Source organism: Rhinoraja longicauda, chromosome 5 (genome assembly GCF_053455715.1).
Source record: "Rhinoraja longicauda isolate Sanriku21f chromosome 5, sRhiLon1.1, whole genome shotgun sequence".
NCBI lineage: Eukaryota > Metazoa > Chordata > Chondrichthyes > Rajiformes > Arhynchobatidae > Rhinoraja > Rhinoraja longicauda.
The window spans coordinates 30,875,369-30,894,231 of record NC_135957.1 but is presented as its reverse complement, the minus strand read 5'-3'; the positions used below and the strand labels follow the sequence as shown (position 1 = coordinate 30,894,231).

General features: G+C 42.2%; 2 protein-coding genes across 4 annotated transcripts in view; both read right to left on the bottom strand.

Moving 5' to 3' along the window:
- The window catches only part of kidins220b (kinase D-interacting substrate 220b), a 294,629-nt gene that overhangs the window by 134,800 nt on the left and 140,966 nt on the right, over nucleotides 1–18,863 (bottom strand). The window lies entirely within an intron of this gene.
- The window catches only part of mboat2b (membrane bound O-acyltransferase domain containing 2b), a 96,804-nt gene that overhangs the window by 34,263 nt on the left and 43,678 nt on the right, over nucleotides 1–18,863 (bottom strand). Inside the window, exons 3-5 of one of the 3 annotated variants that reach the window (XM_078399229.1) lie at nucleotides 12,760–12,837; nucleotides 4,822–4,917; nucleotides 3,516–3,571 (exon numbers count right to left, since the gene is read on the bottom strand). In XM_078399229.1, coding sequence (XP_078255355.1) covers nucleotides 3,516–3,571; nucleotides 4,822–4,917; nucleotides 12,760–12,837 — 230 coding nt within the window. Of the gene's footprint in view, nucleotides 1–3,515; nucleotides 3,572–4,821; nucleotides 4,918–6,247; nucleotides 6,323–11,207; nucleotides 11,246–12,759; nucleotides 12,838–18,863 lie in introns of those variants that run through there. The other 2 variants (XM_078399231.1, XM_078399230.1) reach the window with 2 other exon arrangements.

Here is an 18,863-nt window from a genome sequence, read left to right as displayed (position 1 = left end):
GCATTATGAAATCAATTTTATATAACCATATCATATCATATCATATATATACAGCCGGAAACAGGCCTTTTCGGGAGGTAATTCGAAAAGCAGGATGTGCTGCCTAAAGTTTAAGGCAGTAATTTAAGGCAGGTATAAGGCAGGTATGTAGGTTAATTGGTTGGGTAAATGTGAAAATTGTCCCTAGTGGGTGTAGGATAGTGTTAATGTACGGGGATCACTGGGCGGCACGGACTTGGAGGGCCGAAAAGGCCTGTTTCCGGCTGTAGATATATGATATGATATGATATGATAATTTAATGCAAGGCCAGGCAGTAATCACCAAAAGGTTTGCGACAACTAGACTGAAAATATTTTTTTCCAAAAGATGTGTAAATGGACAAGGAAATACTATGTTGTGTTCTGAAGAAGAGAAACCTTGTTTAATTGCCTTTAGGCTCTTCAGAAAAGTGCTGGTGATCAAAAATAGAAATGATTAGTTCACCCTTAGAAGGGCGTGGACTCATCTGAGATAGTGAACAAACACGTGGAAGGCAAGTTATATTTGATAAATTTGATAAATGTTTGAAAGAGCAAGTGAAGATCCTGTATGCTTCATGTAAGAAAATCAAGTGTAAGCTTAATAAAGCCCTAATAGGCACGCATAGTTCTCCCCCATTATACCATAGTTAATCAAGCATTTTAATAAATATTTTGCACTAAACTGTTGCAATCGTTATACTTGCTTCTAATGGAAATTGCCTACACAACCTTGACACTGTAATTCCCATCTCATGCAAGTGGTGGCACTGCAGCTTGTCGCCCTGGCAGAAAGGGGCGATTACAGCGTGACAAATTGACACAAGCAAGTTTCTTTATAAATGCAAGTAAAGGAGTTAAGAAACAAAACTGCAGATGCTGGTTTAAATCAAAGGTAGACACAAAATGCTGGAGTAACTCAGCGGGTCAGGCAGCATCTCCGGAGAGAAGGAATGGGTGGCGTTTCGGATCGAGACCCTTCTTCAGACGGAAGGGTCTCGGTCCGAAACGTCACCCATTCCTTCTCTCCAGAGATGCTGCCTGACCCGCTGAGTTACTTCAGCATTTTGTGTCTACCTTCAAGTAAAGGAGTTTACACACAGAAAAACCTGACAGGAAACATATTAATATTACTAATTGATGCTTTATGACACTTCACTGGGAAAATGAAGATCAAGTATGGCACACAAAAGCAGGTAAAATGAAAGAAAATAATTACAAATAAAAGACTGCACCAAAAAAATTAAACATTTCTCCACCCATTTCCTTAGCTGATCTATATCCCATTGTATACTTTGACAGCCATTCTTGCTATATACAACTCCAGCAATTTTGGTGTTGACTCCAAACTTACTAACCAACCCATCTACATTTAGACCCAAGTTGTTTTACATACATCACAAACAACAGAGGTCCCAGCACAGATCCCTGTGGAAATCCACTGGTCATAGACTACCAGCCAGCATAATATCCTTCCACCAAAACCGTCAACACAATGAATTTAAAACACTTCTTCCACACCACAAAAATCAGTCACCAGATGGATATGGATGCCATCCCTTCATGCCAGTCACAATCTTCTCCTTCACCATGCCCTTTAAATTGTAATATTAAACTTCTTTTTTTTTTTTTAAAGATTCCCAAGTTGTATTCAAGTTTAATCTATCCCATCTGTTGACAAATTCTGAAAAAATCCAAGTCACACATTAACTTTGAATCTACTGAAAAATACCCTGCCTGGTTCAAAAAGGTCCTCAAGGAAAGAAATGTGCTAACTGAACATGGTCTGACCTCAATGCAAGTGAAGACCCACATCGTGCTTGACGGGGAATTGCCTCCTTAGTTTACAGGCAATTGTGATAGGGAATAAACGCAGGCATTTCCAGCAACCTCCAGATTACAGATTAGTTTACTGTTATATACAACAGGTTGCCACACAATTCCTTGTTTATAGGAAGCTCACAGTAAACAGTATGCACATCCACATCTCAAGGATACACGGAGGAAAAAATCACAGTACTTTTCAAAGGGAGACTCAGTTCTTTGGATACAAATTAAATGTCCTGGTTTAAAACAGTCGACTTGTGGAACAACAAGCATGTCATTCTTGGGGCTAATTGGCAACCCTTGCATCAAAATCAGTCTGTTGTAGGTTCAGACCACATTCCACAGACATCAACGATGGAACCCAGGTCAGAGGAGAGTTGCTGCACTGGGAAACTGGTAGACCATATGGTTGATAGCAACCCTTCATGCCACATCAACGCATCCAGAGTTCTCCTTCACTAATCCTTTTATGACAATATCAAACCCATTTTTAATGATTTCCACAAGTTATTTTCAATATCAATCTATTTAGAAACCCAGTCTGTGATGATAAGTTCTTTAAAATATCTTCTCCATTAACCAATTTCAACTTGTTGGCTTGAACCTTTATCCTGTTGTCATTGTTTAACTTCAGGTTATCATCTGCATTTGCCCTTTATGTAATGCTTATCATGTATTGCCTCTTGCAATGAAGTTAGCTCGCCACGGTCTGCTTTGAACAAACAAATTGCGCAAGGACCTCCAGTCATTCCATGTTAATCATTCATGTGACGCCAGCAATTGCTGTCGACACTGATTCATGGTGCTTGACAAAGCCTTTGTGATTTATCATCCATGTATCTGGAAGATCGGAGCTGCGTAATACTTGAGGTGTGCATCCATGAGGCCACTGTGCACAAGTTCCTGACGCACACTCTCTGGTTTTGCCTAGACAGGCGCACCCCGACTTGCACAATGGATATGTCCCGTGGACATTTACGCGTCGGATGTTACCCAAGTTGGAAACTGAGCGCTACTGTGCTTGGGTAATTTTACTATCCTACGTGGGAAACATGTGGGCGTCCCGGGACGGCCACCATATGTCCCTCCTCCCACCCAGTGGTGGGCACCATGTGGGAGCATTCCCGAGACAGATGACAGGCTTGCGGAAATGGCCACATGTGAACGCACTAGCCACTGCTACCAAGGCACACAACTTGGAACCTTCTCTCCAGAGATGCTGCCTGTCCCGCTGAGTTGCTCCAGCATTTTGTGTCTATCTTGGAAATAAAGCAGTGGGCTTAAAGAATTGGTTATGCAAGTGCGAGTTTACACAAGTCGCCTATTATGCAAGTGGGAGAGTGCCTGTATAGTCCAATGATTTGCTTTGTTCAATGCAGTAGTTGGACTGGTTGAGCATCAAATCGACAAAAAACCTTTACATGCCTCGTCTTCTCCCTTAGCTACTTCAACATAATTTAAGGAATATTTTCAGTGGCACTGCGGAAGAAAGTATGACATTATAATTCATTTCACTTCCTCCTTTTGCCCCTCTCCCAGCAAGGAATAGTTTGGCTGCTTGAACTGAACCCTGGAGAAGGAGAGGGTAACGGGGAGATGAGAATATACACTTTTAAATTGAAATGTACATATCTCATCTTTATATACACAAACATTCGATTTTTGCTTACCATCATGAAGTTCAAAAGCAAGGCTGGTTATCTTCTGTGTTATTATCATCATTGGACTACAGAACAGAAATAGCAGAGAGAGAAAAAAAAATCATCTATTTTTTTTTAAAGTGCAGAATTTAATCTGTAGGCAGATTAAATTAGCATCTATTGTGGGAAGGGTAAAAGGTTAAACAATGGCCTTTCACCTCTGAAAATGCAGTGAATTTAGTCTTCTCCACTTGCTGTCTATCATAGTGTTGTCAAAAACTATGTGAAATTTACAAATGATTGTTTGGGAATTTAAGATAGGTGTTTCTTATTTTTTATTATGATTATTATTAATAAGATAAGATATTTCTGGTCAAAGTAATAGACAAATAACACACATTCAATTTTCCAAAACAGTTTATGCACATACACTTTAATACCTGAATTCATGTATTGATAAAATGCTGACATTGATATATTATTGATAAAGTGAAAGCTGTAAAATAATGGATCGACTGGGCTTATATTCACTGGAATTTAGAAGAATGAGAGGGGATCTTGTAGAAACATAAAATTCTTAAGGGATTGGAGAGGCTAGATGCAGGAAAAATGTTCCCAATGTTGGGGGAGTCCAGAACCAGGGGTCACTGTTTAAGAATAAACTCACCCAGAGAGTTGTGAATTTGGGGAATTCTCTACCATAGAAGGCAGTGGAGGCCAATTCACTGGATGTTTTCAAGAAAGAGTTAGATATAGCTCTTGGGGCTAACGGAAACAAGGGGTATGGGGGGAAAGCAGGAATGGGGTACAGATTTTCAATGATCAACCATGAATTGCTGGCTCGAAGGGCCGAATAGCCTATTCATGCACATATTTTCTGTTTCAATATTTCTATGTGTACGTGACTGACAATGGTATTGATTGGGTACCATCCTTGTTTACTGAATAGTTTAAAGTGTATATTTACTTAGTGAGGAGTTTATAAACCCGTGTTGATGGTGTTTGCAAAGAAACATATGTGGTTAAAACAGTACTCTGCACCTATACCAAGAGAAGAAAACTTCTATTTTACAGCACTTATGTTTGGGAATAGGGAAGAATTCTGGGCAGTCTCAATTCAGCACTTTGTGGAAATTGTTTATGCTAATGAACATATTACAAAATTGGTGCTAAAACCTTGTGTCAAATGTCAGCCCTGACTTCGGAATCTACAGAGTTGATTCCCATTTGTTTTCCCTCTTGGGCTTCCAAAAGGCAAAACAGAATTCCAGGAATGCCTGCTTTTTCCTCAAAATGCATTTAATAGATTCAAATAAAGTGAGAGTGATAAACTTACCCAGTAAAGTCGGCTGAATATAGTCCATAATCAAAGAGGTATACTCTGCTAACTTGGCACAGGGTGAGGTATCCAAAAGCAATGACAAAACAGAACCTAAAAAAATTGAACGTTTTTAAGCATTTAATTGTGTACATTCAAAATTAGCTTCCAGTAACTTGCTTTTTTTTTTTTGTACATTTCATCTCTTCTCAGTAATTCTAGTTATTTTATTTATTTTTCAGGTTGTGGGCAAACTGAACCTTGGCAGTTTTTCTTATGAAGGTACTCAAGTGATACTACTGGGTGGGCAGTTCCAGGATTTAGTCACAATGAGAATGGAAGAAAGGTGATACTGCGTGAACTGAAGAGGGGAAAATACCCTTGCCATTTGCTGTTGCTCTTCTTGATGTTCAAATTCATAGGTTTGGAAAACACTCTCAGAGAAACCTAGATGATCAACTGTCATGCACAGCATAGATAGTGCACACACCAACAAAAGGCTTTGGCAGTGATAACAATAAATGTTTAAATTGGATGGGCAGAGTACTGTCAGAAATATTGTAGTAGAATTTAAAACACCCATTTTAGTGTGCCAGAAGTATCAACTACAGAACTTTTTGCTTTACTCCAAAATGATTTATTCGTTTTTGCACCAACCATCACTCAATTTACTGCTCTCTCCAGAAAATCCGGATTTGCTGACACATGTTCACCGCTGCCCTCAACCCGTGCCTGGCCTACTGGTTTTTCACCTTGGCAACAGTCTGGTTCTTGGCTGGAGTAACACTCAAGTCAAGTCAAGTCAAGTCAAATTTATTTGTCACATACACATACTCGATGGCAGTGAAATGAAAGTGGCAATGCCTGCGGGTTGTGCACAAAAATAATTACAGTTACAGCATATAAATAAAGTTAATAAGTTACTAAACATAGCACAAAAAGTGTCGACAAAAATTTAGTCTCTGGGGTTATCAAAGTTGACAGTCCTGATGGCCTGTGGGAAGAAGCTCCGTCTCATCCTCTCCGTTTTCACAGCGTGACAGCGGAGGCGTTTGCCTGACCGTAGCATCTGGAACAGTCCGTTACTGGGGTGGCAGGGGTCCCTCATGATCTTGCTTGCTCTGGATCTGCACCTCCTGATGTATAGGTCCTGCAGGGGGACGAGTGTAGTTCCCATGGTGCGTTCTGCCGAACGCACTACTCTCTGCAGGGCCATCCTGTCCTGGGCAGAGCTGTTCCCAAACCAGACTGTAATGTTGCCGGACAGGATGCTCTCTACAGCCCCAGAGTAGAAGCAATGAAGGATCCTCAGCGACACTCTGAATTTCCTCAGTTGTCTAAGGTGGTAAAGGCGCTGCTTAGCCTTACCCACCAGTGCGGCAATGTGCGTTGCCCACGTCAGATCCTCTGCGATGCGGACTCCCAAGTATTTGAAACTGCTCACCCTATCCACAATAGACCCATTTATCTCCAGTGGCGTGTACGTCCTTGGATGTTTAGCCCTTCTGAAGTCCACAATCAGCTCCTTTGTTTTAGTGACATTCAAGAGGAGGCTATTGTCCTGACACCAGAGTGCCAGATCAGCCACCTCCTCCCGGTAGGCCTTCTCATCGTTGTTGGAGATCCGGCCCACCACCACAGTGTCATCAGCAAACTTGATGATGGAGTTTGAGCTGAACCTGTACAGTCATGTGTGTACAGGGCCAAAGTATATTAAACTGACGTCTAACTTTGCAACTGGTTTTTTTCCCCCGCAGTGTCAGAACCAATTCTGCAATCTTTCTATTTATTCAGTTCCACAGATAAAACATCAATGTAACCATTAATTCTCCACAACTCAAACCACTTATTGACCACTGACTGCTGAACTTGGGATGCCAATTCTGCATTTCAAGTATAAAGGGCAGCTTGTGGACAGGGCTTGTTCTACCGCAAAGGAATGGTTCTCAGAAACATCTGCTGAGAGAATCATTCCAAGTGAAGTTTTAATTCAAATCTAGAAGTCTGTGCCAGCCAGCTGCGGTAGCCAACTAAAATCCTGGGCTTTAAGTCCCAGAATATTCAATTCAAGACCAATCCAGAACTTAATCCTTGTATGTGTTGGAAGGAACTGCAGATGCTGTTTCAAACCGAAGATAGACACAAAAAGCTGGATTAACTCAGCGGGACAGGCAGGATCTCTGGAGAGAAGGAATGGGTGACGCTTTTGGTCCAGACCCGAGTCTGAAGAAGGGTTTCGACCCGAAACATTGCCCACTTAATTCTTGTAGGCCAGTTGGCCGGTTGGTGAAAATTAAGGGGAAAGTGGGCATCCCATATTAATCTCTTATTGGGCAGAGAAATTCTATTTTAAATCATCTTATGGTCACAGCAAAGGAAAAGATCATTCAATAAAATTCATTTTTTTAGCTCTCTACCAGAGAAGTTCACTAGTTTTATTTCTCCAATCATTTTTAAGCCTCACTAATTTTTCTTCACCATTTATCCAATTCCCTCTTGAAGCCACAATGGAATTTGTGTCCAACATATTCCAGATTCCAGCTACACACTGCATAAGAGTTTCTCCATGTATCACTCTTAATTCCCTTTCCTTTATTTTATACTTGCGATCTGTTGTCTTGTATGCTGCCAAAGGAAACAATTGCCCATTATTCACTGTCCAGTCCCCTCGTTTTGCATACTTCTGCAAATTCTCTCCTCAGCCTTCCCTCTCCAAAGAAATCAGTCCTAGTGTCTCTAATCTATCCATGTAATTTTAGTCCCTTATCCCCAAAACTATTCTCGTAAATATTTTCTGGATTCTCTCCAAAGCCTTCACATTCTTCTTGCAATGTGGTGACCAGAATGGAACACAATACTTCAGTTAAAACCAAAGACTCATGTTTTAAGGGATTCAAAGCAAGCTCCTTGCTTTTATACTTAATACATCTATTGGTGAAACCCAAACTCGAGTGCGGCTTATTAATTACCTTCACAACCTATCCTGCCACATTCAACCATTGTGCACATCTGCACAGAATTCCTCTGTTCTTTTACAGCAACATTTCTCTATTCAATACAAATGGCAATCAGAGTCCTTCTCTTCCCAGTTCTCCTGCAGTGATGACTCCTAACAGTTAAAGGTCAGCCTTTCACCACCAGCTCTGCTCCATCTCTAACAGTGTCATAAATATTAATTCCTCGCACCACAGCACACAGTGTACCATTTACGAAATGGAGAGGAGAGGTTACATCTCTAGTTAACTAACAGTACCTCATAAACCTGTGGATCTTCTCACTAGAAAGGATGAAGCAACAAATGATTTCCAAGTCAGGACCCAACGATGGACAGAAAAAGTGTCGGTCATCATTCAGGGAATACTTTGGGTAGAAACCGAGTACGTTTCATCAGAGGAATAAAAGTGAAACTAATGCCATGGTTCTCTGGATGATAAGGGACATGCAAAAGAAAATAGCTGCATTATGTCGGAGCTCGGCTGGACAAGTTAAATGTGCAAGAAAGAGTTGGAACGACCAGCGAGAGTAGAAGAATTAAATGCCAGGTAACAAAGGAATCCAAAAATCTTTTCCAGGCATGTAAATCGTAAATGCAGGTCAGGCAGCAACTCTGGAGAAAAGGAGTACGTGACATTTTGAGTCGATTCTGAAGAAGGGTTTCGACCCGAAACGTCGCATATTCCATTTCTCCAGAGATGCTGCCTGGCCCGCTGAGTTACTCCAGCTTTTTGTGTCCGTCTTCAGTATAATCCAGCATTTGCAGTTCCTTCCTACACATGTAAATCGTAACATGTACAAGAGGTTATAAAGCCCTCCCCGAAAACATCTACATGACACACTGCCTCAGGAGGGCATCGTTTATCATCAAGGATTCCCACCATCCAGGCCTTATTCTCTTCATGCTGGAGTCATTGGACAGAAATTACAGAGGCCCAAAGTCCCACATCACAACGTTGAGGCGGTGCTACTTTCCTGCAACCATCCAGGATCTTGAAACTACCTGACAATTCAGTAATAGAACATTATGGAGCGTCTCTTGAACTTGCGTCAACCTGTTTTCTAATTGTGCTTTTACACTAGTCTTGTTGTTGTGCAGTCTTTTTATTTTTCATTATTTGGTATAATTTATGTATAATTTACACTTAGCATGTTGTCTGAGTATGTGTCTATGATGCTGCTGCACACAAGATGGTCATTGAACTTCTACCTCACCGTACTTGTGTACAACAATAAACTGCACTTGACTGGCGCACAGAGCGAATCTAGGACATGTAGCGATTATTTTGTAAGGAGCAGTTTGCCGTCAAAATATCAACATAAGTAGAGGTTGTGGAAATCACGGAATAGTGCGAAAATTGTATTGGAATGACAAATTGAACTTAAAATGAAGAGGTTGCCAAGTTTGGATGGCTTGTAGCCAAGTTGCTGATGGAGGTAGAGATAATGTCACACTTCCAATCTTTCCTGGAACAGGGCAGGTATCAGCAGGGTGAAAACAGAAAACTGCAAGACCATTGGTCAAGAAAGTGGTTACAAACAAGAATCAGAAGCAGAGATTTGAAAAGATTTAAGTTAATTAAGGAGAGAAACCATGGATCAGGATATCTTGAAGTAGCAGCAACAAAAGGAACAAAGACTGATTACAAGATGTTCAATGAAAGGGAAAGCAGTGGATATGGTCTGCATGGATTTGGAGAAAGCGTTTGACAAACTACCACAATAAAAGGCCAGTTACTGGAATTGCCGCTCATGGAAATAGGAGGTCAAAGTCAATTTAGTATTTGCCTTAAGGATAGGGAAAGCACGTCATGGTAGAAGGCTGTTTATCAGATCAGAGAATGGGGAGTTGTGTCGACCAAGGATCAGTGGGGGAACTACAGTTTTTGTTTTGCTACTTATATACACTTTGGTTTAGTTTAGGTAAAGCATGGAAACAGGCCATGTGCTCACTAATACCTGAAATAACTTAGTGTTGGAGGAACTAAAATTACACCAGAGAGTATTTTACAAAAGTCAAAGTTATGCAATGTTGTGCAAGTTTAATCTTCAAACAGCAGGATAACATGCAAATTATTTTAGTTGCATATTTAATAAAGATGTTAATTAAAGGAATTTACTTTCTCCCACGAGTTCCCACCACCCCACTCCCCGATACTGGACTCTAGTTGTGACTTAAAGCTGATAAATCCCATGAAGCACTTAAACAAGGTAGTTCCGGAATGACATTGAGAAATCAAGATTCTAAGTCCAAACAGAAGGTGCACTTGAACAAATATGACTGCAATCCCAAAGAAAGCTCATCAAGGGCGGCACGGTAGCGCAGCGGTAGAGTTGCTGCTTTACAGCGAATGCAGCGCCGGAGACTCAGGTTCGATCCTGACTACGGGTGCTGCACTGTAAGGAGTTTGTACGTTCTCCCCGTGACCTGCGTGGGTTTTCTCCGAGATCTTCGGTTTCCTCCCACACTCCAAAGACGTACAGGTATGTAGGTTAATTGGCTGGGTAAATGTAAAAATTGTCCCTAGTGGGTGTAGGATAGTGTTAATGTACGGGGATCGCTGGGCGGCACGGACTTGGTGGGCCGAAAAGGCCTGTTTCCGGCTGTATATATATGATATGATAATTCCTGTACATCAGAAGCTTGAGATTTTGTCATGTCACCGAATATTCTCTCAAACCTCTACAGGTGTACAGTAAAGAGCATACAGACCGATTGCATCATGCCCTGGTTCGGTAACCCAATTGCCCAACAAGGAAGGAGGTTGTAGAAAATGGTGAACGTTACAGTGCCTCAAGGCAGCAGCGAACATCAAGAACCCACACCACCCTGGCTATGCTCTCATCTAGGGAAGAATGTACAGGAGCCTGCGAATCGGTTACCTGCAGGTTCAAGAACAGCTTCTCCATCGCTCTTTGAAACACCCTGCACCCAAGCACTACCCTACCTCAGCACTGAACTGAAGACTTCACTTTGCACTACCCTACCTCAGCACTGAACTGAAGACTTCACTTTGTACTCTGGTTTGCACCATTGTGGTCTGGTTACCTAGTGTGACTGATAATTTATATTATTGTATATTTATTTGCTATTGTTCCATTATCTATCTCTTTGGTGATCCTCGGATCCAGGTGGTGCCAGCAATGGCTGCCTCGCCAACAGTCTGTCTGTCCCCTCTTCATTGTTTTTTTAGCTAAATGTATGTTTTTAGTGTTTTTTAGCTTGGTTTATGTGGGGGGTGGGGACAGGAGTTGGGGGAAACTTTTTGATCTCTTACCTCGATGGAGATGCGATTTCTTTCCTTATCGTATCTCCGTCCCCACTGGTACTGCAGCCTAACATCGAGGAGTTGGCGGCCTTTGCTAGAGACCAACTTCGAGAGCTCCACCGCGGGTGCCTGCGGACTTACCATCATGGAGTCTGCGATCCCTTTGCCAGGGATCAACCTCTGAGCTCTACCTCGGATGCCTGCGGTCTTTAACATCGTGGAGCTCGCGGTCTCTGGTTAGAGACCAACATCGGGAACTCCAAGCCGCAGGAGCTTTGACCGCCCCGAAGGATGGTTCGACTGCCCCGACCGCAGTAGAAAAATGAGGGAAGAAGATTAGACTTTATTGCCTTCCATTATAGTGAGAAACTTGGGGAATCTGCTGTGGTGGATGCTTATGTTAACTTTTATGTAGTTGTGTGTCTTGTTGCTTTTTTTGGTATGGCTGTATGGTAAATCGCAATTCACTGTACCTTAATTGGTACACGTGCTAATAAAAGACCTTTGAAACCTTTGACTATCCTTGACCGACCGGACTTTGCTGGCTTTACCTTGCACTCAACGTTATTCCCTTATCACGAATTTATACACTGTAAACGGCTCGATTGTAATCATGTATTGACTTTCTGCTGACTGAATACGCAACAAAACCGTTTCACTGTACCTTACACGTACACGTTACAATAAACTCAACTGATCTGAATTAATAAGCCTGCAAAGCTGCAGCAAGTAAGAATTTAATTGTGCATATGATAATTAAACACTCTTCACTATTGAATTAAAAATTTACAGGTTTCAGGTGTATAGCCTGTAAATGACAGTTTGTCCTTCCCAAGGGGAGAGCACACCCTGGGTTTTTGATCACATTAGCTACCTTCTTGAGGCAGTGCAAATTTCACCATTGTTTTTGCAACCTCCTCCATTCTTGGTCTTTTGAGTTACCATGACGCAATCAGTCATTGTGATCGACACCATACACCTGTAGAGGTTCGAGGGAGTATTCAGTGACATGCCAAAATCTTCTCAACCCTCTGATGTACAGGCATTGATGAGCTTGCCTTGTAATTGTATCAACGTGTTGGGCCCAGGATAGATCAGAGATGAACAAGCCCAGGAATCTGAACCTGTCGATTCTTTCCACGGCTGTCCCACCAAAGACAGCAGGTTCATGGACTCTTGGCTTTCCCTTCTGTTCCGTCCTTAAATACATCTTGTATACAAAGGAATAGATTACCCCAAACTTATTATTTGTCAGGGGTTATGGGGAGAAGGCAGGAGAAGGGGGTTAGGAGGGAGAGATAGATCAGCCATGATTGAATGGCAGAGTAGACAATGGGCCAAATGGCCTAATTCTGCTCCTATCACTTTTGACCTTATTATATTTTCTTTTGACATAACTATTACATGGCTTTTGAACACTTGGATATTATACATTTGTTCGTTCCCCATCATGAAGCATGCCATACCTCTCTCAATAAATTATGTGGCATGCCAAACACACCTTTTTTTACCCCCCTCAATAAATTAAAGGTGTGCTAAACACACTTTTCTTTCATGAAACGAGTCAAAAGTCATGAGTCTTATGAGTACATGAGTTATACGTAGCAACAATGGAACAATGAAATTCTTACTTGCTGCAGCATAACAGGCTTGTAAATGCAATATACATAAACAATTTCAAAGAAATACTTACTTATGCATGTGTCCTGCCCCAACAATGACCATAATGTAGTAACAAATTCCACTCTGAAGAAGAAAGTGCAAAGCATACCTAAAAGAAAAATAAATCATTCTGGTTAAAAGAGTCATAGAGTCAAGGAGCAATAACAAGAAAATGGAGAGAGAGCAAACAACAAGTTGGCACTGCCATTATAAATGACACCTTGGAACAACAGGCTTTGTTTTTAAAGTACATTGGAAAAATTGGCTGCATACAAAACTGAACAATTCAAGATATTTAATAGTAAAAACAGAATGCAGGAAAGCACAAACATTTATAAGGGTTGAGGCAGATACTTTAAGCCAAGAAAACAAAATTTGTTGTCACCTTCTCCTAGCTAACAATGGTCTATTCTACATTTTCCTTGACCTGCATCTCTTTTGATCTCTTACATTTCCTTATCTTTATATCTCCCTCTCCCCTGAAACTAAGTCTGAAGAAGGGTCTCGACCCAAAACATCACCCATTCCTTCTCTCCAAAGATGTTGCCTGTCCCGCTGAGTTACTCCAGCATTTTGTGTCTATCTTCAAATCAAAATTAACTTTTTTTTTTTAGTAAGTCCACCTCGGAAGCAGATTCTCCCTAAAATAGCTATTTTTCCTTCCTCCATCCCTGGATTTTATTTGCTGTCATGCTATGCTGTCTTAAGTGGCCAACATTGAAATTGATTCAGATTAATTTATTGCACATTGAAAGTGAAATTTACCTCTTGTTATTTTAGCAATGGTCCAGCCAGGGGCAGATTATTTTGTTGCCCTACCTGACCATAATGCACGGAGTTTCGTTAGCAATTTTATGACAAGCATTTTGCTTTATTTAATAGTTTTACATAGATGCACCAAGCAAGTTTTTGTGCCATGTTCCAACATTGAGGAATAAAACATTTTGAAAATGCTCTCACTGTTCAAGTCATATGCTCATTCTAGCATTGCCTTTAGCTCTCTGTCTTTATTTACAAAACACATCATCGCACTTCAGAATTCTCTTCCCGGTTAGTCAACAACACTTTAAAAAAAAGATCGTGTGTCCCCTTTAGGCAGTATGGAGGCAGAGAACACAGTTCGATATATCCCACTTAATTCCATGCTCACACACACCACGTTGATGATGAAGACAGTACAGTGATTCACTTTGTTAACTTTAAATTCATTGCAGCACCATGGAATCACAAAAATGTAGAACCAATTTTCCCTTACAATGAAAAGAAGTGCTCAACAATAAATTGCATTATTCCATTATGTAAATATATCAAAACTTTCACACAAAATGCTGATACTCAAAGAAAGCAACTTCAGGATCCGTATAAACTTGTAAAGCAACCACAGGAAGTAGGGAAAATAATCCTTATCCTATTTTTTTTTCTTTTCCCAAATTTGGATTGTTTTTTTCTTGAGATCCAGAAGCTGAGGGGAGACTCGATAGAAATATCAAATTATGAGAGGCATGGGGTAGAGTCAAAACCACTTTCCTTGGGAGGAAATGTCACATACTAGAGAGCATAGTTTAAAGGAAAAAGGGGCAAAGGAGATATTCAGGGCAAGTTTCTTCTGTTCCCCCCCCCCCCCCCATAGAGGGTAGTGGATGCCTAGATCACACTTCTAGGGGTGATGGTGGAGGCAGATATGATAGCGGCAATTAAAAGGCAAAACTACTATTTACCTCATTGGTAACCCTCAGACTAGTTTTGATCGAACTTTACTGGCTTTATCTTGCACTACACGTGGTTTCTTTATCATGTATCTGTACACTGTGAATGGCTCGATTGTAATCATGTATTGTCTTTCCGCCGACTGGTTAGCACGTAACCAAAGCGTGTCACTGTACCTCGACACACGTGACAATAAACAATAAACTAAAGTAACTAGATGAGATTAATTTATCATGGCATCATGTTGGGCAAGAGACAGCGGGCCAAAGGGCCAGTTCCCATGCTGTACCTTTCCATGTTCTGTGTGTAGGAGATGCTGGTTTAAACCGAAGATAGACATAAAAAGCTGGAGTAACCAAGAGGGTCAAGCAGCATCTCTGGAGAAAAAGAAGTCTGAAGAAGGGTCTTAACCCGAAACATCACCTCTCTCTTTTCTCCAAAGTTGATCCCCAAAGGGATCAGGGGGTATGGAGAGAAAGCAGGTACGGGATACTGAGTTGGATGATCAGCCATGGTCATATTGAATGGCGGTGCAGGCTCGAAGGGCCGAATGGCCTTCTCCTGCACCTATTTTCTATGTTTCTATGTTTCTATGCTGTCTGACCCGCTGAGTTACTCCAGCTTTTTGTATCTATTTTCCATGTTCTATGTTCCCCTCAAGGCACTCATCAAACACAGAGCATTGTTCCCAGTAATTCAAACTTCTTTAAAATCACTGCTCCCACCAAACTCCAGCAGTCTGATCTTTTTCGATCCCTAGGAACACTGGGGGCAGTACCAGGAGAGCGGTGTTGGCCTGGCAGCAGGGGCACTTGCTGTCATTAGCACGCAACAAAAGATTATCACTGTCCCCTTGCTACACGTGACAAACAAAACTAAACTAAACTCAACTGAACCCATTCATCAGGATAACAACATTCCCATACGTCTGTCGATGGACCACAGATAGAGACTGGAAGCCGGGCCAAGGACATTCTGGTCAGATCAGCTGAATGTCACCCAATACCACAAGCAACCTCGACAAACATTCACCAGCTCTCCACATGCTAAATTGGAACCGATGGGGAAAACAAGACATCTGGAGAAGTAAATTAGGTTGTCAACAGGGCAATTTGTATTTATTCCCATCAAATATCAATGATTAAATGGTCCAGATACTGCAGTACAATTGCAGGAAATGTACAGAGCAAAGACAATGTAGAAACTCATTAACGACAGAGTGAAACAAATGCACTGGCAATGCAGGTGGTGGTGATGCCACAGGTTCAGAGGGATTTATTATCCACAACTCTGAAATGCAAACTGTCAAAGACAAAGTAATTTAATATGTAGGATGACGGAGACACTGATAAAAAGGAATAGAGGAACATTTAGGTCATAAACAACTGTTTCTTGGCCTGTTCAACAGGCATGGTTTAGTTGTTAGCTGCAAAAATAAAGAGAAAAGACATGAGGAGAATGGTCAAAGCAAAGCGCTAACTGTATCAGTTCAGTGGAAGAAAGAGTAATTTACTCAGGATTTGATCATCACCGAGATGTCCAGTAACCCCCAAGTCCCAAATTCACAAAAGATGTAGTTAAAATAATTTTTCTGAGCAATCTAGAAAGACAGCTTGTAAGGCGAGTAATCTTTCCCTTATATCTGAACCGAAATAATGAACACACAGGAGATCATAAAGGAAATACCAGGTATCACAAAATGCTGGAGTAACTCAGCGGGTCAGGCAGCATCTCAGGATAGAAGGAATGGGTGACGTTTCGAGTCAAGACCCTTCTTCAGACTTCTAAAGGAAATACCAAGTCAAATTAGAAACTTGTGGTAGCAGTGGTGGTTGGGTTGGGAGGGGCAGGTCCTGTGCGTAAAATGTGTAAAATACGTAAAGTGCGTCTACATGAGCAAAGAGTTGTGACTTTTATGCATCTAAAAAAGACTTCAATGGCAGAGGATTGATAGAGTTATCAGTTTAGCAACTGGTATTAGATCACAAAGGAATTGCATGTATTAGGATGATAAGCTCCGTGCCAAATCACAGCAGAAAGGATAAATAGGGCGGCAGAAAGGACTTTACACCAACTAATACAAAGGGTTAGGTTTCACATGGAAAAATGGCATTAATGATAAAGACGGCATAAGAAAAAAGGGAGGAGATGAAAATGCTAAGTCATGATAAATGAAAATAAGTATCCGAAAGATTTTCTACTCATAAATTGTGATAAGGGTATAGGCTACAGTGAAAAAAACACCGTTAGGATACACTAAGTATACAAGGCTGCAGTTATTCGAGGGCCCATGCAACAAGCAGGTCATGATTGGAAACCAAACACTTAACTGCAGACACACCCTGACTTATGCAAGAGTCACGTTTTGTACACCCTTATGCAAGTTAGTATTTTCGCAAGTCAGAATCACCCTAAAATTAGGTAGAAACAACCAACTGCAGATGCTGGTTAATATACCAAAGGACCCAAAGTGCTGGGGTAACTCAGCAATCAATCTGAAGGGTCCTGATCCGAAGCATTACCTATCCACATTCAACAGAGATGCTGCCTGATCCGCTGAGTTACTCCAGCTCCTTGTAGGAAAATAACTGCAGATGCTGGTACAAATCGAAAGTATCACAAAATGCTGGAGTAACTCAGCAGGTTAGGCAGCATCTAGGAGAGAGGGAATGGGTGACAGAGTGTGAAGAAGGGTCTCGACCCAAAACGTCACCCATTCCCTCTCTCCTAGATGCTGCCTGACCTGCTGAGTTACTCCAGCATTTTGTGATACCTCCAGCTCCTTGGGTTGTTTCACCTTACAACTAAGAGCCAACGGCATGGGTCTTCACCAGCGAGCCCTTCAACAGCTGCTGCACCGTCCGGTTGACACGGCTGTTGTCACGGCTCACATTGTAGCCCCCGACCGACAGCACTTTCTTCAGGCCGCCGACACCAACAGGACGCGCCCGGTCACCGCGGGGTTCCCTCCCCTCTCTCTTGCTGCTGCTTCTTCTGGTCAGTCACCTCTTCCTTCTCTCCCGGACTCGCCGACAAGATGTCCAGGGAGAAGGGGGAGGAGGCAGTGGTGGACGGGAAACTGCAGAGTGGTCAACGTGATGACCGACAAGGACAAGGGGAGGGAGCCTCACGGCGACCAAGCGAGACCCGTCGGTGGCAGTGGCATGAAGACAGTGCTGACGACCAGGGGCTACAACAACAGCAGGTGATGAAGAGCTCGCTGGTGCACCTAGTGGAAGATGTCAGCAACCCGGCCTGGGGATGGTCTCCACTGCCTCCCTTGTTCTCGCTCGCCTTCCCAGTGTTGCTCTGACAGTGTGTGTAGGAAGGAACTGCAGATGCTGGTTTAAACAGAAGATAGACACAAAAAGCTGGAGTAACTCAGCGGGACAGACAGGCAGGCAGACACTGCTCAGTCCATCTTAACCAACCTGATTTTCCGGTCCCCCTCCCATTCCCAATCTGACCTTTCTGTCCTGGGCCTCCTCCATTGCCAGAGTGAGGCCCAGCGCCAACTGGAGGAACAGCACCTCTTATTTCGCTTGGGTAATTTACACCCCAACAGTATCAACATTGACTTCTCTAACTTCAGATAGTCCCTGCTTTCCCTCTCTATCCCTTTCCCCCTTCCCAGTTCTCCCACTAGTCTTCCTGTCTCCTCCTTCATCCTATCTTTGTCCCCCCCCCATCCCCTGACATCAGTCTGAAGAAGGGTCTCGACCCGAAACGTCACTCATTCCTTCTCTCCAGAGATGCTGCCTGACCCGCTGAGTTACTCCAGCATTTTGTGTCTACCTTTGATTTAAACAATCATCTGCAGTTTTCTTTCGAACACAATAGGAATAGGGTGTTTAGCCCCTCCGCCATTCAACAAGATCACTGCTGATTTTTACCTTGCATTATGTTCCTGCACTTAATATTGTTCAAACCCCTTAATATACAAACATCAATTGATCTGTCTAAAGTGCACACATTCTGGTATTGTGGTTGCAGGTACCAGACAAATAAAATTTAGTTTAGTTTAGAGTCACAGCATGGAAACAGGCCCTCAGCCCACTGAGTCTACACTGACCAGCAATCACCCACTATGGTTCCATCCGACATACTGGGGACAATTTACAGAAGCCAATTAACCTATGTTTTCAGAATGTGGGAGGAAGCCAGAGCACCCAGAGGAAACCTGAACGGCCACAGGGAGAACATACAAACTCCGTACAGACAGCACCCAGGATCAAACCCATGTCTCTGGTGCTGTAAGGCAGCAACTTCATCGCTGCACCACCCGAGTGTGAGATGCTTTCACATTATCAGGTATTATTTTATTAATATGCCAAAACACTTAATTTACACTGTGTTTTAAAATGTAATAAAGTTGCCATAGTAAAGGCCAATACAAACTGGAGCAACAATGTCTTATCTTCGGGCTGG